General features: G+C 37.9%; 1 protein-coding gene across 1 annotated transcript; it reads left to right on the forward strand.

Moving 5' to 3' along the window:
* Window positions 1-931: 931 nt before the first annotated feature.
* On the forward strand, window positions 932-21233 carry LOC102223237. Its single transcript, XM_005810746.3, has 4 exons — window positions 932-1156; window positions 7499-9023; window positions 13971-14108; window positions 18507-21233. Exons 2-4 carry the CDS (start codon window positions 7589-7591, stop codon window positions 20552-20554), a joined length of 3621 nt encoding a protein of 1206 aa, XP_005810803.3. The 5' UTR covers window positions 932-1156; window positions 7499-7588; the 3' UTR covers window positions 20555-21233.
* Window positions 21234-22536: the final 1303 nt, after the last annotated feature.

Genomic DNA, 22536 nt, shown 5'->3' on the forward strand with positions numbered 1-22536 from the left:
ATTCTTTCTAATAAGTGTGCCTTTATAGATTAATACTATTATAAATTAATACGATTCAAGTATGTTAAAAAAAGAAAAGAAAAGGAAATATACCGACCTTAACATATTAAACTGTATATATAAACAATTTAAAAATAATATTTTTGTATACAGGTATTCCACAAGGATGGATCCTTGGACCATTGTTATTTAATCTTTCCATCAATCATCTTTAACCTGTACAGTTTACAACCTAATATCTGCCTGAAATAGTCATCATGATTTTCTCGTAATTACTAAGTTTACTTGTAGATCAATATTTTTAGTGCATCAGGGTAAATAAAGGAAAAGTTTTTAATAAGCAGAGATTGTGATCCAATTACAATCTTGGAGTTGTCATTGACTTTGAACATTTCTTTTAAACTCAGATAATTTTTTTTTTTTTAATGATCCAATTTCAAAAATTAGAGCTAAATCAATGTATGTGTTATACAGAAATAGAGTAATTACAAATTTCAATGGTTCTTTTCCCTCATGTATTTCTGTGATGTTATTCTGAAATGGAATGGAGTATCAAACAATGCAAGAAAGTCATTCTCCCATTCAATGCTTAATAACATCATGCAATATAGCCCTTTTTTCCCATTTCTGATATGTGAAGCTATTTCATCTATCTAGCTCTACCTTGTTTATATTGTGAGAAGTCAATATCATGTGCTGTTTGATTTCAATGTCATGCTTTAAAAAAAAACAACTGCATGCAAAGGTCAGCAGCTTTGAGGTTGAGGATATGTGTGGATGAATGTGTAGGCTTTGCATTTCATTTTCAGAAAGCTTGCTTGCATAAGCCGTCGTTGTTTTAACCATGCGCCCCAGTGTCCACGGTGGTGGATGATCTTTGGTGATGAACAATTTGCTCAGTGAGGTGTGACCGTGGGCATTATAACGGGGAGCCGTGCAGTGAGTGAGAGCGACAGAGACCAACAGGGGGAGAGTCAGAGAGAGAGAGAGAGAGAGAGAGAGAAAAGAGAGCGAGTGAGAGGGAGGGAGACTGGAACTCTATTCCACACAGACAAACCCACAGAGGCTCGCAAAAAGCCGTCTTGCCTGCAACACACTCACTCTCTTCCTAACACCGCTTGCAGTGGATTCTCCATCTTACTACATACGTCTGCAGGTAAGCAGCTGACATTCTCTTGTGCTCTTAGATGTCTCTGTTTAACCCTGGATGGTTAATTTAGCAGGCTTGCCTTCAAGGATACGGAACGTATGGGTTTGAGTCATACTGAATCTTGTAGATACTGAAGAACAAACATAGCTGCAATGACCCAGCAGGTAAAAAAAAAATCTGACATACACAAACTAAATGTATTTCCTCAAAAATGTAAGAAAATTGTCAGTGTGTTGATAAATAGAGAATGATAAATTGGTAAGATGAAATCATTTCTATAAGCTATCATACAAGGTTAATGACAGTGTCTCTCAGTGTGACATTTGGAGAAAAACCATGGTAACATATTTCATTAGCATGTAATTCCCTGGTTATGGTGTATCCATGACTGCTCATCCCATTTTCAGTGAAGCATACAGGGAATATTTGCAAGCATGTGCATCTGTTTAGATGTCAGTGAAACAGGAAACATTCTGGTTGAGATGAACTGCATGAGAAACTGCCCATTTGCAATCAAGAGCAAAATCTACACTTCTTCAAACGCAGCAGAAAAACCCAAATGGTTCTCAAATCTGTGAGATTACCGCAACGTCTTTGACTTCGGCTGTCACCATGGCAAAGGCAGCCAGTGGAACGTCTGTGCCAGAGAGCATCCTTTAAAGCAATCAGCTTCGGTGCATTCATCAGAGCTTAGATTAACCTAAGCGACTACCCAAATCAATAAATGTCACACTCAAGCTGTGTTCAAAAGCTTATTTTAAAGTGTCAGAATACATTGTGTAGTAATTCATAAGAAATGCTTAGCGACTCGCTCTAAATGGTACCTTGTATGTACTAACTGGGGCTGCAAGAGCACGTGCCAAAGAAAACGCAAGAAATAAATCTTGTTTGTAAACAGAGGAAGTCAGGGCGGTAAAGCTAACTGTGGTTAAGTCACCTGTTAGAGTCTAACTTGTGGTGCAGATCTTTAAGAGAGAACAGTGTCTTATTTTTTTTTTTTTTCCTTTTACTATTTGACAAGATAGCAGCTTTCATTAGGGTCGATAATGTCCAGGGACTATTGACTGCAGCTGGTTGCATAATTCAATCTGTGGATCTGCTGCAACTCATGAGTTGATTATGGGACCTCTGATGTGGAAGATAAAATTCTAAATAATGGGAACTTGAGCCCCATTAAGACTGGGTTTTGATCAAACTAAAGGCTGCATATTCAATTCTTTGTTGAGTAATAAAAAACATGGGCAATGTTAAATACATTGCAAAATGTTACATTTTACAGTCTTGTGAAAATGTATGTGGTTGCACACAGCAACAAACAAAAATGTTTTCAGAATTATTTCTAAATATATTATTGCAATCTTCTTCATTCAAAATTCTTAAATATTACTTTAATAGTACCGTTCATGCTACTATTACCACTTCTATTAAGAATAAATAATATAGTTTAAAGTGCGACTAAACTCAGAATTCTGGATAGCATGCAATAGTTAATCCCTGTGTTAAAATGCTAACCAAACAAAAGAAAATAATTCATTAAATGTTGTAAGGGAGCTTAAAGAGGTAGTTCAGAATTATGTTTTGAATTTTGATAAAAAGGTACAAACTGTTCATATGTTACCTATTTTAGTCACCATAAAACAACTTCAGACTCAAAAACCTCAAGGCAGCATATGCAAACATAAAGAAAAAAAATAAAGAACTAAGAATTAAAGAGAAATTAGTCCCAAAACAGTTTACAGTGCCTTACAAATTCTATTCATGTGTTTCACTCAGGAAGATTATTGTGTTTGTGGCTCCTTCCCCCACCACATCCCATGTTAATAATCATCAACTTCTGTGTAAATAGCTGCCTAATGCACACATGGTCATCCCTCAAAACATCATTATGGTTAATTGTTTCATAAAATGGTGTTTCAAGAAACCACCATGGCATTTTTAGAACTGGGGTTGTATAAAAATAAATTTTAGTGTCAATTTATTGCTAATGACATTTTAAGTGGTTCTGTTCACAACAAAAAACGTCAACTGAGGTAAAATCTCTTGAAGAAAACCTGACTTGGGTTCAATCTGACAGTAGAGAGGAATAAACTTGCAATGTTTTAAAATGAAGTGGTGAGTAGAAATTGGCAAAGGGGCAAATGACCTTAGCTCAAACACAAGCAGCAGAAAAAGATTAAACTTGGAGCTTAGAACGTTAACAATAAAACTATCAAACTGTGAATGTTACTTTGTATGTCTACTGAAATGGAAGAATTTGTTTGAGTATATATTTACATTTTGACTTTACACTGCGTACATTTTCAAATGCTTCTATTTATCATTTTTAAAAAGCTGCTGAAGTTCATTTAGAGAACTGTTTTAAAATCTTGGGGAACCTAAGTCATGTTTTAGTTCACTTCAATCTTGTTCTAAACATAGTGGGGGGAAAATAACTCAGTAGTAGTAGTGATTTTACTCAGGGGGAAGCACAATGATTCATTCTAAAGTGCAAAACGGATCTGGAATGTCTGATCTAATCAATGTTTATGGTAATGTCTGGGCAATAAATAGGGCATCGTGTTGCTGTTGTTTACAAAACATTAACCACTTAGTTTAAAATTGAGTGGGGCAAATCTACAATCATGTCTTTCATATGTTAGGTTTGATAAACTAAAGAGAACTTCAGAAAACTTTTTAGGTATATGTGTTTTTCTCACAACAGACATTTTCTACTGTTTTGTCTTAGGAATAAATGTTTAGTACTCAAACAAAAAACTTCCCTCACTTGACATGAAGTGCCTCCCTGTTGGTTTAAAACACCCAGTCACATTGAATATTTGCAGAACTGACATCTGGAAAAGGTCACTAGATGGAAGACCGTGACGTTAAATAGCCTTACTTAAAAAACATGCAAGACCATGAGGGGAAAAAAACATGTGTGCCCACATGCAAGAGCACTTACATATAACCATGGAAATAATACTAGAGTGAAAAAAGTACTGCTTGTAAATATGCACACCCACACATGCAGGAAAAAAGACAACTATCACCCACAGCAGTAGCTATTTGCAGGAAGGTGAATTACTCCATTATACTGTACTGGGTCACTGATACACAAACCAGCTAAGAGCAGGTTTGTTAAAAAGTAAGGACATGGGCAACTGTCAGATCATCTCAGTTTGTGGCTCCACGGATTGTAGAGTCTACTTTTTAGCCAGTAAGCAAAGACAAACAGCTCTATTTCTGATAGTGTTTCTCTGTTTCACCTCAGGTTTTACAGCATTTTCCATCCTAATTTTAACTATGTGATCATGTTTTTTCCCTTTAAATAAGGGCAACTACAACTGCAGCATTAAGATTTAAAGATTTGAAAGACTTAAACAGGCAACATTCTGACACCAGATCAGTAAAACAAAAGAAAAGCAAACATCCATACAGAAGTAGACTACAGCAAGATGAGGGCAGATTATGATCAAGATGGCTGCTTGTGCTCAGAAAGTGAATCAAAAAAGGGATTCTGATAAACACACAGAAAGACTCTGGCAAACAAAGATGCACATGACAGAGACTGCTGCAGTGTTGAGCTTCTCTCTTGCACTGATAAGTGTTCAATAGAATAATAACATGGTGGTTTGAGTTTTTGTCTCTGTTCTGCTGCCTGTATTGTTTGCTCTGTGCACCTCTGCTTCATTGAATGCAGCACAGCATCAGATTCATCCTTCCATCTGAGAAATGGAAACAAAATAACAGAAGGTATGTGGTTAATTTCCTGACTGACACTTGGTACACTTTAGTTCCATTTACAACCACAACTTAACCAGGCATGAGTCAGATGTGGTGGGTGATTACTAAAAAACAGAAGGATGGTAATAACATGGTGAGGAAGCTATGTGGACTTGCTTGTTCATTACTCAAAATGATGGAAGTGACAATCAAACTGATTATTTATGACAGGTAATTCAGCAATTCATCATTATTAGATGACACTGCAATATATTTTAACTCATAACCTCAATTGCTTTGGCTTGGTCAAGATGGAATAGTTTCTTCTTCTAGTATCACTGCTTTTCTTTTATATGGTAGACTTTTGTAAGTATTTCAGGGTGACAGGAATGCGTCTAAGGGTTATCGAGTCCTTATATAACTAAAGGTGTGTTCATATTCTCAATAGGATGTTTGATGCCTGAGCAAGTTGGCATGCTTGTTCATTAATGAATAAGCAGCCCAGGAGACTAAAGATGCTTTTTTTAAAAAGAAAATTACAGACTGAACAAAACTTTGAATATCAATATGAAGTGGCAAAATAGTTTTCCCAAATAAGTCTGTTTGTGCAATTTGACTCTCCTTTTCCCAAGTTATTATAATCCACAGACTTCTGACTTAAAGTCAAAACTCCATCACTATGCACTCCTGTTCAATATTTAAGGTCAAACTTGGAATCTGGAGTACGTTTCAGAAAATTGGTATGGATATAACAAAACATAACCCAAAGATTGGCAATACTGCTGAGGATGCAAACACTAAGGTTGCAAATGACTGCCATATTGCTCCCAAATTACTACTGCCATGTACAAGTCACATAGTGGTAATGATTCAGAATATCACAAGGCTTGATGAGGTACAGATATCCCAGAGATGCAGGAAGATGACGAACCTGCTGAGGTGAAAAGAAACTGCCCCCAAAAAAGAAATAAATGGAGGTACTGTCTTTCCATGTACATTGGGTAACATAACATAATGGAAAAAACCTGAGTAGCATTTGTTAAATCTATCCTGCATAGTGTTTTTCACCTTTTTTGAGCTTTCCTTCACTTTAAGATGATGAATGAAAGTGATACTAGTGAAATGTGAGAATGTTAGCCAAACTAAATTATGCATACCTTCTACTGTTTTAATGATAAATATTTTATGGCAGAGCAACTGGAGAGAAAAGATAATTTACTTCAAGACACTATTCCCTTTAGCTGTTTATTTGTATTAGAAGCTGTTGACAAAATCTCTGAAGAAACCAGAAGGAAGAGCACGCGTGGGTGTTTACACCAACTACAGAACAGTACAAGTGGGCAAATAAGTACACAGTGTGCAAACATACAGACTGAAGTCCAATCTCAACTACAATCACATTTCTGCGTGTCTGAACAGTGTGCAGGTTGGTCACTGCAAGCTCCAACAAACGACTACCAAAAATAAGCATTACCCCTATGGAAACTGATCTTCACGCCGCTCAATCAAAGTGCTAAAAGTAGAGTATGTGTGGGAAGCTCTGTTTAATCCTCTGTTAGTCAGAGTTCAGACTTTTATTAAGAAGGTGTCGTTCATCTCTAGAGGTAAAAATACAGGGAGAAATGGGTGGTTAAACAGGTAGTCTACTGACCACTGAGACTTTTTTGGCTCATAAATGATTAAATTTGTGAGCCTTTGGAAAGGAAAATAATTTACTTAAGACACTAAAGAAACATGACATGAATCTGCAAAAATAAGTTGCGAATCAAAAAGAATAGGTTGAAAGAGCAAAAAATTATTTAGAAAGAGACAAAGCATCAAAGAGAAAGAGGGCTTCGTAATCGTTGCAGATTTCTGGAAATATTGATGAGTTATTTTTTTCACTCCCACACAAATACCTTTGTTTGAAAGAACGAATAAATCTGAGATTTAAAGACAACAAGGCCAAAGCCTGCTTATGTTCAGAGGAAGTTAAGTACAGCTGAAGCACACAGGTTGTTGTTCTCCCAGGGGAAATTCCTTTGGTGCTCCAATTTTTTCACTGAGGCAACACGCTGGTGACTTTAAACCATGTAATGTTTTACAAAAGAATCGGAGATCCCCCTGTTCTTAAGCTGACTAGCCAGACTTCAATTCTTCAGTGCTCCAGCTCAGCTTAGAGAACATATCACTGCATAAATGGATGGACATGGATGAATCTGAACATTCTCCAGCTTAATTGTTTTTTCTCATCAGGTCTAAAATACAGTCTCTTCTGGAACTTCCTTTGTAGTTCAAAGATTTTTTTTTTATCACCACAATTGTACATTCTTCCTGCATATGTTATGCTTGAATGCATTTTCCCTTATGTTTCTTCTTTTATTTAATTGTAAAGCACTTTGAATTACTTAATGTATTTAAATTCTTTGCATTACTAAGAATTGGTGACATAACAATCTTAGCTGCCATCTGACTTCAACATTTGGTTGTCATGAATTTGATCTTTTCAACACTTAAATAAGTGGGCCACTAAGTAAAGTTCTTCTTTCAAATGTGTTCCTTGGAAAAAGACAAATGAACTGAAGCCAACTCTTTCAAGTCAAGTCAACCTAAATGTTGCAGAAGAAAAGTGTGTCACCAAGTGTCCTGTGTGTTCTTGTCTTTTAGGTCATTTAGTAGAGAAGCCAGCCCTACCCGCCTCAGGGGTCAGAAGAATAGAGAACAACATGTGACAATCACTGCTTCACAGTCGACAGCATGCTTCGATTCCTTTGGACCATGGCTCTCTTCTTCTGGTATTATTTGCTACTTCACAGCCGAGCTCTGGCCGACGAAGAGGCCACTGGGGAACTGACACCATCAAGCAAAAATTCTCCTGAAGAGAAATCTAGCATTTACTCGTGGCTTCCATCCATGCCCAAGTTTTCCTCCATACCAACATTTGGCATTTTTGGGAGCTCAGGTGGCAAAAATGAAGATGCTGTCTCAACTACAACTACCAAAGGGGTAACAGAACTAATCGGTCTCTTTCAAGACCACACGGGATCAGGAGAAGGGAGCAATTCTGAGGAATCTCAACAAACCACAACATTGACTCAAGGGCACTTTATGAGTGTGACAAAGATAAGAACTGAGCCACCTCCCACTGGGACATCAGATTTGCCATACAGCAGCATTGCTCAGAGCAACACTGAGACTTTTGTTTCTCCCACAAGCAGCCATATCAGAAATACTCAGTTCACAAACAGTCCTCACAGAAGTAACACTCCTGAACAAAACACAACACATATGCTAACACCATGGAGATCCACATCAGCAGAGACTTCTAGCACAGGTGCCACTGAAAATCCTCTCCCCAATAGTGTTTACCGGGAGACCATCTTTCATACAGAAAGGATTTCTTCAACAATCCCACCAGAAACTACAGTTCCCACTGCCCTGACATGGAAAACAGTCCAAACCACAACACCCAACCCGGGACTGGTGGAGACTATTCAAACCAGCACACACCTTCTGGGGCATGATACTCTTCCAGCCATTTCAGAAAGTAATTTTGTTGGGGAACAAGAAGATTTATCTGTTAGTGTTGCGCTTCACTCAGTTAAAGAAACATCAGAAATTCACTCGACACAAAGTAACTGGAACTTGGGCTTGTCTGAGATTAGTCTGGTGAACACTGAGCAGCAGCCAGGGGTTACTTCGACTTATCTAAAGACAGGTCCTACCATGGTAGAAGGCACAACCTCAGACATTAACCCCACACAGAACCCTTTAGACTTTAGTTTCTCTGAGACCAGTACGGTGAACTTCCAACAACATTCAGAAGTATTTTCTGCTGCCCTCAAGACGGATCATAACTTAGAAGTGGTCAGGACAACATCAGAACTATACCACATACAAAACTACTTAGACTTGGGCTTCTCTGAGACCACTATGATGATTGATAAACAAGAGCCAGGAGTTTTCTCTTCTACCCTCAGGAAGGATTCAAATTTAGTGGTGGCGACCACGAAAGCAGAAATCCAGACTACACAAAGCCATTTGAACTTGGGCTTCTCTAAGACGAGTATGGTGAATGCTGCACAACAGCCTCAAGTATTCTCTACCACCCTCTGGATCGATCGTAATTTAGCTGTGGAATCCATACTAAGCACGACTCAAAGCCAAAGGGCCAACTTTCCAATTGTAGAAGGTAAGCAGACTTAAGCAAATCCATAGAGACTGAATTGATTAAATAAATGTGATCAACCATGTGCAGGCAGGACTTTAGTGTTCGATAGATGTTTGTCAAAAGGCTACTGATAGTTTTGCTTTTTTCAGTGATACTTCTGCTACAAGGATTGACATTTATATAAAACCTAAATTCTATTGAAAGTGTAGCAAATTAATGCTCAAAACTCTTTTCAGTCTAGTAAAAATATGCTATTTATCTTCTCATTCTCAAATCTATCAATAATCAATCTGACAGATGAATAATCTTGATCATGAAGCTTTATTGCATAATTTAAAGAGAAAGGAATAACATTTTTATAATATATAATCAGAATACCTTTACTCAGAATGTGAAATGTCTGCAAAGGTCAGATTTCTGAAGTTGTATGTAAGGACAAGAATACAAGCCTTGTAATCAGCTTTAAAATGATACACAGATGAGTACTAGTTTTTAACATGATATCATGTTGTTTAGTGGTCAAATAATTGGTCTATTGTACTTATTAAGATAGCTGCCGGCACTGTAAGAGCTATTGAAAAAAAAAATCTGCTGTAGAAACACAGAAACTAAATTACACAGTCTTATTAAATTTTCAAAGCATCCCTAAAGGATAAAGAAATGGAATTCATTGGGCAATATGCTGTGGGCGACACAAAAGACACTTTGGGTGATGTGTTGTTTACTTATCTCCCCTAAATCCTATGTTAATTTTCTTCCAGCTGTAATCCATCACACCTTGTTTCTAAGCCTCTTTATCCCTCATACTACAACTTTAACCATCGATGAGTTTCTTAAAAGCATAACCCATAAGTAGAAGGCAATCCAATGTGCAGAGTTTACCAATCGGAAAAGGAAAAGGTGGTGAACAAAACCATCTAGTGGAAGAGTATGTTTCAGCAGTCCCATGTTTGACATTGAAACAGTAACACCTTTTTTTCTGCCCATCCCCCATTACTGGTGTGAGGCTGGTGTCTGCATGCTTAATGAGATTTCAAAAGGAGATCCTCCTGCATGTACAGACACATTCATCATGTTAGGTCAAAGGTTGGGCAAGAAAATCATGAGTCAATTATTCCAAGCTAGGGAGGCTTTGGTATGCATTTGATGAAATCATGATTCATGAGCGTCAAGTGTCTTATGCTGCCAACCCAACCCATGTCACTTATTATAGTCTTTAAATACACCATGCCATTTAAATTAATTTTACACTGTAATTTATTACATTGTATCATCCTATTTTCTTTTCGGAATAATGTGAATCTGCTTGGCATTCCTAAATCCCCCACATGTTTATCCTCACCCTGATTGGATTTCAACTTCATTAATGTAGAGCTATAGTTTGTTAAAGTATAAGTTTAAGATTTTCTGAATCCATCAAGGCTGATTATGAATGCTTAAATCGTTTCCAGCTTTGGGAACTGATTTTTAGTGTTTGCATATTTACAAGTAATATGACATATTATGAGGTACATAGTGAAACTTTCTTTTATTATCAGCTGTGCTGGAATGCAGTGATCCCAGATTCTGATCTTGCACCCTGTGCTGAATCTGCCGAATGTTTTGTCTGTGGCGATTGTTGTGTCTGCTCTTGTTTTCAGCTGTGCATTATACTGTGGCAAACAGCAAAGAGAGGGGGTTTCAGCTGGGCGGAGAGGGCTTCTGTGTTCATGTATCAGTATTCTGAATGCACACTCAGCGAAACCACCATCTCTCCTGTGGGACCGTCTGTTTGCCAGTTGCCATTAGGATGGTGAACGGGCTTCTTGCCATTTAGACAGATCCCTCCCTCCCCACCCCATTTCATTTTTAAAGTCATTTTATCTTTTTACAAACACAAATCCCTTTCATTTTGGTCCATGGACATAAAATTCAGCTTTAGGGTCACTGATGCTTGGAGAGGGTTAGAAAACAAAAATGTGTGAGAAAGAAATACATATAAATGTACACACAGTACCTTACGATTAATGGGGATTAAAATAAGAACTACCCAGTTTTTGCAATTTGAGTAATTTCATGTCTGAAGATGTTAAGCATCTTCTCCACAAAAACGTGTAGTTTTTCCTGCTTTAGAAGAGCATTTGCTATGTGACCTTGCCCTTGAAAAGGCTGTCAGGGATGAAAACGAACAGCAATGCTGCACATTTGTGTCAGATAATCCATTAAGGCACCATGCAACACAAGCAAACAAGGGCAATTAGGAGACAGTAAAAAAGAAACAGAAGTTGGGGATTAAGATTTTGACACTAAATTTTATAGTGTCAAAATGTAAAACTGACTTTTTTGAGCTTTAGTTATAATATTTGTCCTTAATCAAAAACATACCTGTATGTAGTGTTACTTAAATTTTTTTAATCTTTGATTATTTTCATGCATGTATGAGGAATCCCTGAATCAGTAGTTCCTAAAACGTGCCACCTATTTCCACAAAGTCCCAGAAAGCTGCAGGCTCCAGCTGAGCTTCCGTCTCGTCGAGCAACTTTTCCTACGTCTTTCTCACTCAGCTCCTCCAGACCAGAAGGTACAAGCAATTTATAAACACCTGGTGGAATTCCGAGTCTCCTGAGCTCATCATAGGAGTTACTTCTTATTTCAATGCTACAGCACAACATCAACCCTTCAAATGTTGTAAAATAAAAGCAAGCATGCTAATTCCACCCTAAATGGCAGGAATAGAAAAACTGAGGCTTATTTTTCCAAAGGTATTGCTCTTTTCTGCCACCGGAGGCACTGAAATAAAAACTCAATCATGACTGACATGAGTTAAATGTATAGTCATAAAGAGCTGTAATCCAGAAATCATAGCCCTGTCTTTTAGATATTGTTTGATACCTAAAAGTAGAAAATTATCCAATCTTGGGAATGTGAAGGGGAAAGGTGAAATTGTGCTTATCAAAAACTTTGTTTCATATAAGCAGTGTAAGAAGCAAATATTAAGACAATGAAAAAAAACCCAATAAAATCTGAATTATCTTAAACCTAATGGGAAAAAAATCCATACATCATAACACAGAAATACTTCATTCATTCTAGCGTGTTTATCTATACAGTCATGTCAGACTGACATATAACAGGGAAAGCAGGGCATCTCTTTATTTTTGTTATTCTCGATTAGATGATCATACTGCTGGTTTCTTCTATGCTGCCCTCCATTCTCTGCTTTCTTTGTCTATTCAAGCTCAGGGTATTTCTAAGAAACCCGTGAGTGCTTTTCTTTCAGAAAACTCACTCAGGCTTATCCTGGTCATGATGAAATAGGGAGCAACATCATCTTTCTGTTGAACATAATTGGGAGCTCTAAAACATTACATGAAAACTGCTGAGCCAAAATCAGTACAGATGGCTCAGAAATCTTTGTTTCAGTTCTTGTAACGTTAATGATTATGATAAAACTGATTTGCAATTCACAAAAAGGCTTGCTAAAATTTTCTAATGTATTGTGATATTTCATGACCTATTTCTGCAATCTGGCATAAACAATGAATTGCAAGAATTTATAGTGACATCGCATCAAAGAAAAGTCAAACACTTATCGTAGATATAAAACCTTTCATATACTTGAAAATGGTTAAGGAAACTGAGCTATCTGACCTCTTTAGGACATGATAAAAGCAAATTATACACAAACTCATTAGTCACTAAAGTAATAATTCAGCACTAACATGAAAGAGTGACCTGAATAGCAATGAAAGAGGAAATTTAGCTTCTTCAGCTTTTCTTACAACCCCTTGTGTTTTTATTTTCCTATTTAAGCATTCTGTACAAGCAGTCGATCATTAGAACTGTTGCCTATGATGAGCTAATAACCCGAACCCTCACTGTTCTTACGGGATTAAGTCAGCTTGTGCACATGTTTATTCTCATTAAACCATTTGCAGCAGATTTTATTATACATAATTTAATCTCCTGTCACATGCACATGTGATCCTGTCTGTAACCGGAACTGAGAAACTGCGCTGAGCTGCTTGTGTTGTCGACATAAAGCAGTAACCCTCTCATCAATTTTTAAAAGCTTATCTATATGTGTTTCTAACTGCACAACTAATCCACTGTTTGGTTTATCTTCATCAGGAAGAATTATATTTAACATTTTTCAACAACATCTAATTAAGGTTTGAACATTACATCCTTACAAAACCCTGAACAACACTTGACTTAAAATAATTCTCCACTTGTTCTCCTGTTAACAATCATTAATTTTGTGTGCTGTACAGAAAGTTTACCCACAGAACCCTAGAATGTTTTAAATAAATCATGAAATCTCCCAAATTAATGATATTTATGTTGATCTTAATGTTTTTGTAAACCTCTGACCGGAATTGTACCACTGACCAATATCAGAATATTCTGGTCTGTATTTTCATACACAGGTGATAATTATTTTCCTCATTTTCGTCGCGGGAGTTACCAAACTGTGGTTTAAAAATCTTTTCACACAGTCGTACCTGGTAGGATTGGTATTTAACGCTGAAAATATAAAAAGTTACAAAGATATACTTAATACAACAAAAGGATTTTAAAAAATTTTTCTTAGTCATGAAAAATCTTCTAAAACTAAGATTTCTCCCCTTCTGGCTACACTAGAAAAGAGTCTAGATTTGTAGTGAGCCAGGATGTACACACCCATCCACATAAGGATGTCAATGTAATTAGACCACAAAAGGCCCAGTCTACTGTTCTATGGATGGCTGCCTGCATCTAAGTGGTTGATTGACCAATTCTTGACAGAACTGGGTTGAGAAATGTAGTCGTTCCATTTTCTACAGAGTTAAGTCTTAGATATGCTGTGTGCAGAGTGAAGAAATGGTTAAGCTATCCTTTGGAAAGCTTCAGGTCTACTAATCTACTTTTCTACTCCAGAGATGCAGTGCTTCGTGAATTAAATTACGTTGAGATCATTATGAGGTGAAACTGCGTGTGTCTTCCTAGAGCTACCAGGCAAAGAGACTAAGGAAGAGGAGGAAGCTGTGGTTACTTCAACTACAGACGGGGATGCTGACACACCTTTGACAGACACTTCCACATCATCTGCTCAGCTACAGAAAACATCCACGGAACACAACACAGGTAAGAAAACACACCAGCAACAAATCATAGCTTCTTTTAAATTGCAGTCCTAGTCAATCATTTATTTTCAACCAATTAAGACTGCACACCAGAGAGCAGAAAAGATAGGGATCGATGCCCACACACTGAACAAATACGCCCCAGAACTGTTCTCAGATACAACGAAAGTAATTGGTTCAAAGACAAGCAGCTATTTTTTTTTAAATAATAAGCACTTAATTTATCAACAGATGACATAAAAGGCTGCCATTTTGTTTTTCAAATAAACTATATTTCTTTCTACAATCTGATGTGACTGGGTGACAAACGGAATCACTGCTACTAGTAACACACAAGGATAGTTACTCCAGCTAGAACAGAATTCAAAGAAACAAACATTCCCACACTGCAAATAAAAAAATAGCCTTAGATGAACAAGAAATAAAAGACAAAAACCATCTCTTTGTACTTCAACCTCATGCCATCTTTCACTCTTAATATGATTTTTATATCTATGCAAATTGAAGAAGTATTTTCAGAGAATATTTCAGGTATCAATTTAAATCATAGTGATGGTTAGTTACATTATCCTCATTATTGTTTCTAGGATGAAGTGTAAAAGTGTAGGTCCATGAAATATTTACATAATATCAAATGATAAAATATTCTCATGAAGCCTGTTTTATGTGTGGGTCGATTGTAAATGTACATAATTATGAAACTTATTTCTGTTCAGACACATTTTTGAATGGATCCACTTTTGGCCCAGATCACAGCAGCAGATGTAACCTACATTACCTCACCCAGAATAGCAGATGATGTGATGTGATTTTCAAAAATAGACCTGTCGAATTTTCCACACGTTAATAATGAAGAGATACGTGCCACTTAATCTAGTAAGTCAAAAGTGAGTGGGGAAAAAAACCCGACAAATATTCTAAGTCTGTGAATCTATTTATTTTCTAAAAATACCCAAAGAGATTGATGAACCAAATTTGTTGTTACACATACTCTTGCCAGCAGGTCTCTTTTCACTGCATAATAAATGATTTAAGAAGTTGCTGTTGTTCAATAATTACCCTGAAGTAAACTTGTCCTCCTCCTCATAATGTTTAATCTAACTTCCCTCAGTGCTCCCATTTAATTGCTTTCCCAGAGGTGAACCTAATGGAAAACAAAGACAAACAGCTTCCAACTACACAAAGATTTTAGTTTTATGAGGCAGAATAAACTTGCAGCCAGTACAAGGTGGAAATGGGTTTTATAGTCCTTTGACAATAAAAAGAGCACTTTGTGTGCATCACTTTCCCTTAGCTTTAGGTTAGGTGCCTCAAGTGAGACACTACAGTCTTTAAAAGTGACAATGGAAGAAATTACAAAATGAATATCCATGTGCACAATATGATTTTTCCACATTTCTATTACTAGTCTTCATCAAATATTTGAATAAAAAGTCTCAGTTTAGTTTTATATGAAATAAACCATGTGAATTTGGTCACAGAGGTAGGTTTATTTTTTTAGGGAAAAAAACTGGAAAACTATCCTTTTTCTTTAATTCAAATATGTGTTGGATGAATGAAACTGGGGGTGCTAAATACAACAGCTTACATGAAAGCATCTTCTTTTTGTCTTCTACAATATTTATAATCTTTCCCTTGGTATCCATCATGGTTACTTTTCCGTCTGCTTCTGATGTGTCAACTTAGCTTAACACGAGAGACTTGTTAGCACAGGAATGTGTCAGATAACCAAGCAGCATGAAGTGGAATGTCAAGCTCCCATCTGTCCATGTACCGTAGGCACCCACACAGCAAGCCGGCAGATCAAATGTGACGCCAGCTGACAAGAGCAAAGAAGAAAAACGTGGGCCTAATTCATCGCCCATCCCTGTTTCCACTCAGTCTAACTCGTTGGCTTCCAAGCCCTGAAAAGTAAACAAATGGCTAGACAAGTCACTGACCTAACACTGTTCCTAACCCCACCTACTTTATCAGCAGGCTCCACATTTAAAATACCTACTGTTTTGGCTGAAGTGTTTGTTTTACACTTCAGCCAAATTTTCTGTACCACTACTAAATGCTATGGCAAAATCACAGAACTAACATATTGTTGGAGTATTTGACAAATATGTTGATAAAATGTCAAGCACAGGTTTTTAATTTGCCTTAACGTTTTCATTTAATCACCAAATTCATTATGTTTTATGGTAATATGAGATCATGCATGTACTTTCAACATGAGTCTCTGTAGCATTCAGCAAGACATCCTGTAGCCTGATTCTGCCTCTCACTGCTGACCTTTCAATCCCAACTCTGCTAATTAGCAACAAGAGGAAAAGCTAGTTAGCAACCCTGGGTACTAGGCATAATATCTATTAAAAAAAAGCAACCACAAGCACATTTTTGATGGCATACCTTTAATTGTAGTTTTATTTTTTGTCCACTGTGACTATTTTTATTTTGGTAACAAAACAATATTAGCTTTATATGTGCTTTCCATGTTCTGTTTCCAGCTAGCTCAGATTTCTGTGTGAAGTGTGTTGCATTTCAAAGAGTCAGCTGAATATTTCTATGACTATGTCTGGATATTGACAAAACTCAGGACAAAACAACAGACTCTCTGAAATGAAGCTGCTGTATTACACTGACAGAAGCACTAGCGGCTCACAGTGGGGTCATATTTCCATAAGCTTGAAATTTCCATCCAAGCCTGGGACAGTTATCCAACACTCAGGTCACAAAACAAACAAGAAAAATGATAAAGACAAGCACCAGGCCAGGAAGAGAGAAAAATAATGGTTTTAAAAACATATTAAGCAACTAGGTCTAGGAGGACAAGATAGAGTCATTTAATATTGTTACTTGAATGTCCTCTTTCTCCACATACCTCAAGATGACCACATATTGTTTGAACAACACCCATGAGCATTGTGTGATACAGGCAAAATGCATTAGAGGGTAAGGGTGTTTTCCTCTTATGGAGAGAATAATAAAAGGTGTTTTTCATCCTTTCTTTCTTCACCTGCAGCTCCAAAGCCAGACATTGTTAACATAACAGAACTAGCAGCAGTCATGCATTTAGTCTATAACCTAAAAGACAGAAAAGCCATCAGAATAAATAATATAAAGCATGCAAAATTACTTGCATATTTAATACTTGTAAAATAAAACTATGTAACTTGAAAAACATGGGGAAAAAAGCTTAGTAGCATCAGATCCACCGATGAGTGTTTCCCCTAGTTTTGCCAAAAGAAAATTAAAACAACAGCACTGAACTAAGAGAAAAACACAAAAACGTAACTTACAAAAGTGAGACCAAAAAAAATGTAAAACCGGAATAAAAACTTAGCTGGAGTTGGAAAAAAATTAAGACAACTTCAATTTATATGGAAACATTTTGAGGTTTTGTGGTGCCAGGGGCAGGACATCTATAGTTTTAAACTGGCACCACAAGGTTTGATGAATTCTCCAGGTATTGCTAAATGGAATATAACCAATGTTTTTTTCAGTTTCTATATTCATGTAGCTACTTACACAAATTAGAAAATGTGAGGAAGATCCTTGTAACGTGAAAAGAATTGCAAAAAGGTAATGCTTCACACTTCTCTGAAGCTGCCCACAGTGTGATTAACTGTGCTGTCAGTTTATTCTGGCTGCTGTTTTCTGTCATTGGGGGTCCATTATAGTCCCCGACTGTTCATGAAGGTGTTATTGTCTCTGATAAGCCAGCAGCAAGATCACTAATGAGTCTGTGTGTGTGCAAATCAGATGCTGTTTCTCCCCATGGGTTGCACTAGCTCAGCCATAGCAGCCAACTTAATGATTATTATTATAAAAAAGAACAAGCAGAAACATGAGAAGCTCTGTGTTGTGGAGTCTGAAAAAGAGACATGCTTTCTGTATGAACTGGTTTGCATTCAAACCACATTAGCATACTACAACATGGCCCGTGAATGCTTTTTTGCACATTTCACACAGACATGGTTACTCCCAAATCCTCAAAGCTAAATGAGTTTCTTTGTAGTGCCAAAACATGACAAACACGGTCATAAGTAAGTTACATGGAAAGTCCAGATGGCTTATGTAATGCAGGAAAAAGTAGTTCTGTGGTTGTGACACACACACACACACACACTTTTCTGGGCCTAGCTCAGTTTAAAGTTGTGAACTTACAGGTTTTTCCAGGATTAGCACATTACAAGCAGCATTATTTTTGCAGTGTGGATCAAAGCAGATTGTTTTCCACTCTTGTTCTTACAAATAGCTAAATGTTGTGAAAGAAGATTTAGACCAGTTCTCCAGAGTTGTAAATAATTCATCTTCTTGTTCTGTCTTCTCGATTTTTGACTGTCATAAAAATGCTATTAATACTATCAGTTATGCAAAGTAAATTTAATTGTCTCATCATCTGTCACTGCAGGTATTCCCTCTGAATCTCCATCATTACTTCTGTACACTGAAGACTGGACATCTAACCTACCAAACAGTGACAGCACCTTACTTCCAGACTGCAATAAGGAACGCTCTGGAATCTGCAACCTCTCCTACACCTGGGATGCCACTACTTCCCTGAGAATGAAACCCACACAAAATATCACTGCCACAAACCAGTCAACCAACGCCTTCCTAATCCCAGCTACACCCATGTTGGTGCCCTTATACACTGACTGGAACAGTGCCATAGCGGCCTGGGGCCTGGCATGGGAGGCCCATGTCTATGGTGCAGGGGGAGTCTTTGCAGTGCTAACACTCACCTCTGCACTCAATCTGCTTTGCTTGCCACTGAGATGTCCATCTGGGTGTGGCTATTTTGCTCTAGTCAGCCTGTTCCTTCTAGCTGCTGCATGCACCAGGTCCTTCTCCCTTCTTTATGATGCCTATGGCCACCAGGATCGCATATCCTCCACAGAGGCATCGCTCATGCTCTTTGAAGCACCTTTTCCCTGTCTTACTGCAGCTTTCGGTTTGGTTTTTCTTCTCCTCTCAATGCGCTCAAGAATGCAGCTCTCATATTCAGCCTTTCAGAGACCCTGTTTCCTGGTCTGTCTAGTTGTCTTGCACTTTGCTGCTGCATTTGGTCCAGTGACTTTCTTGAAGTTCTATCGGCAAACGCCCCCTTTGTGCCTCTTTCTGTCGCTGATCTCTCGTGGAGCCTTTGTGGCACTCGCAACATTTCTATCTGCTGCCTATTTTGTTTTCTATATCTATGTTCGGGCAGACTCAAAACACATCTATCATCTGAACAACACATCTCCAACACCAGCTGAACGCTACAACCGCTGCCCATTTGCTGAGAGTCGGGATTGGAACCGTGCAGCTATAACCGTTTGTCTTTCAGCGTTGTTTTCTTTAGCTTGTGCAGGACTGCAGTTTTATGCAATGCTTAATGCTATGGGTGTTATTGGTGGGCAGGAGGTCTTCTACCCTTGGCCCTGGTGGGCCTTCCAGTTTAGCTGTAGACTGTGTGAACTTTTGGTCTGTTTCACCTTAGCTTTAGTGGTTGCTCAACCAGTTTTTTGTTCCGACCAGCTTCCAGCAGCTGGAAGTTGTTGGACTGAACTCCTAGCATCCAAGTCCCCCATCCTGCCTGGGACCTACCAGTGGACACTCAGCCAGCAGGAGAAGCTTGCTATTGTTGACACTGTTGGACTTGGAGAGACAGAAAGCCTTCCACTTTACACTCTGATGGATGAGAGGCTTGGAAGCAGCCTGAATGGCTTGGACCTCCTCTACCACAGCAACCGGGCCTTAGTATATCGAGATCTTGACTTGGATTTAGGTTTATTGTGTTCAGAAAAACCTGAGGACGGGGGAGGCAGAGAGCCCTCAGGTGGATCTTCACTTTCAAGCGACTCCACTGCAGACCTGCGACCCCCTTCACCTATCAACTTGCGCCGTAGCATAGACGAAGCACTCTTCAGTGAAGCATTGTTTCCCATGAGCCTCTTCAGTCCTGTTAGACCTATTCGCTGCAGTGACACATCTGTAAACAACCACTGGACGCTTCCAAGCAATGGCCCCTGTGATCCTCTCTCCACCGACTCCAGTCTTTATCGACCCTCATCCTGCCTTGAAATGGCCACTCAGCTACAGTTTTCTGCCAGCCAGTCTCAAGGCGTAGCCACAGAAGGGGCTCCAACATCTCCCTCCACAGGCTCATCCTCCAGCAATTCATCAGCTGAACGTTGGAGAAGCAGTTCCTCGTCCTGCTCTCTGTACCGTGCCTCTCTTGATGGCTCCTCTCTTGTTCTTTGCCCAAGTTCAGAGAGACATACAAGGCAGCTTCCACAGGAAGGCTCAAATGTGGCCTCCCATAACCCACAAAGACACTACCAAGCTCTGGGAGCTGCCTCACAGGAAAGCCTGAACCTGTCAACTGAGACAGATCGATCTGTGCAGCAGGAATTCATTACAGTTTGCAGACAAATGGATTCTTTAAGCATCTGCAGTGAGACTATAGATTTATAAAAACAGACTCTTATTAAGAGGGACCTGAAATGAGTGTCTGCTTTGTGCAGCAAGATGATTGAAATTTGAAATGATATTTGATAGTGCATGTCAGCTTTATGTACTTCTTAAACACGATAGCTGCAAAAATGTTTCAGGAGGTTTGATAAGACTTCTTGAGGATTTAGTGAATGTTCCTGTGAGTCTAAGTGCCAAGACTGTCAAAAGCCAAGAGACTGTTTGTAAATTTTACATGTCTTATAAAAGCAGGTGATGGTAGTTAAATTAAGAGTTACTTTTATTAAGTGGTGATATAATAAGGAGGTATTTGTACAAATGTTTTTATGGCATTCCAACATTCCAATAGGTTGTACTGTGACAAATATAAGCTCTTACCTGCTACTGTTGTAATAACCTACATAAGTTTAGTTATTATAACAAATACTTAGCCTGGATGTTTTTTTTCCAAATGTAAACATCTCATATCTACATGTTTCTCTGAGGTATGGTGCAGCAGTGCCCTCTGCTGGCATGTGAAGAGTATATTTAGAATCTGTTTCAATACAGTGTTGTAAGAGTGTGTTAGCTCCTTACAGATTTCATCAGTATTTGCTTTTTTTTGCCACACATAAATGTTTCAAATAATCAAACAAATCTTGATGTTAGGTAAAGATAAAATAGAAATATAAAATTCACTTTTCAAATGAGATAATTTAAAAAAAAAAAAAAAAAGGTTCTCCAAACCAATCTGGCCCTGTGTGAAAAAGTATTAGAACGGTAAACCTTATAATTGTGAAAACCTTCGTTGAAATAAGTTCCATTAAGAGCTTGGAGCATATACTGTATGCTAAGAATTTAAAAGAAATTGTCAGAACTCTCAGATATCTGTTTAATCACTTGGAGAGATTGATGCTGCTGTTCTTTCTTCTGGTTAAGGGAAGCAGAAAATAAAAAGTCCAGTATTTCGCTAGAGTTGGAAGTCAACTCCCCCTTGCTGTAGATGGTGCAGCAATGAGCTGGAAGTGGGTCATGAGTGAACTGAAATGAGAAACAAAAAACACAGCATGCTACAAAGACTTTAAAACTATACAGTATAATCAGTTACAATTGAGGATATCAAACTTACCGTTCACTGGAATTCAAGATGCAATGTTCCGTCCTTCAATGTTAGTGCAAGTAACTTGCAGCAATCCTAAAGAGGTAAAAGAAAATATTTATTTGCAACAAGGATAATATCTTAAAAGCCTTTGTTGTATCATTAACATTTTTATTTAATTATACAGTGGTAGTGAATTAACATAGTTCAAAAAGAGAGGGGTACTATTTGTTGAAGTCTGTGTTATGACTATTTAGAGCTACATTTATAGCATAATACAGCAAATAAAGTTAGATGCTCAAACAGACCTTTTAAGGCACAAAACTTCCACAGTCACTGTACGTTGTCTAAATTTGCCTGTAATTTAGCTTTGTAACTTTGAGAGTTAAAATTTGATGGGAGTCAAATAAAGATTATTGTCCAAGTAAGCTGTTTTTAATCATGTTAGCCTTTTACCTTAGGAGGTTCACTACCCAACTGAAGCAGGTCATGCCAACCTGCTGTGTGCCTAAATTAGTTTATGTTTCAAGTCAACACTACTTACCACGTGTTAGTTTCTGTCGGGGGGTTTTTTAACACTAAAAGGTATACTTACGTTGAAAATGCCGCTCTCACTATTTTTGCACTAGGTGAGGGTTTGAGAAATGGGGCCCCTTCAGGGAGTTCTGCGCATGTCGACCTCGGTGGTTGAAAACTCTCAGGCTGCTGTTAGTTCAGTAAAGTTGATCAAAATGCCCATTTCGTCAGACAGAAATCAGGAAGAGCTCTGGGTAATATAAAGTGAATCAAGAATTGTGTTAACAGCTTATTCATGTTCTAACACAGATTGGTTTTGATAGCTGGTTTCCTTTGCTAAATTAAAGTTTGATTACTGGGTTCGGTTTGCTCTGGTTGTCTGTCAGAAATA

The sequence above is a fragment of the Xiphophorus maculatus genome, chromosome 17 (genome assembly GCF_002775205.1).
Source record: "Xiphophorus maculatus strain JP 163 A chromosome 17, X_maculatus-5.0-male, whole genome shotgun sequence".
NCBI classification, from domain to species: domain Eukaryota; kingdom Metazoa; phylum Chordata; class Actinopteri; order Cyprinodontiformes; family Poeciliidae; genus Xiphophorus; species Xiphophorus maculatus.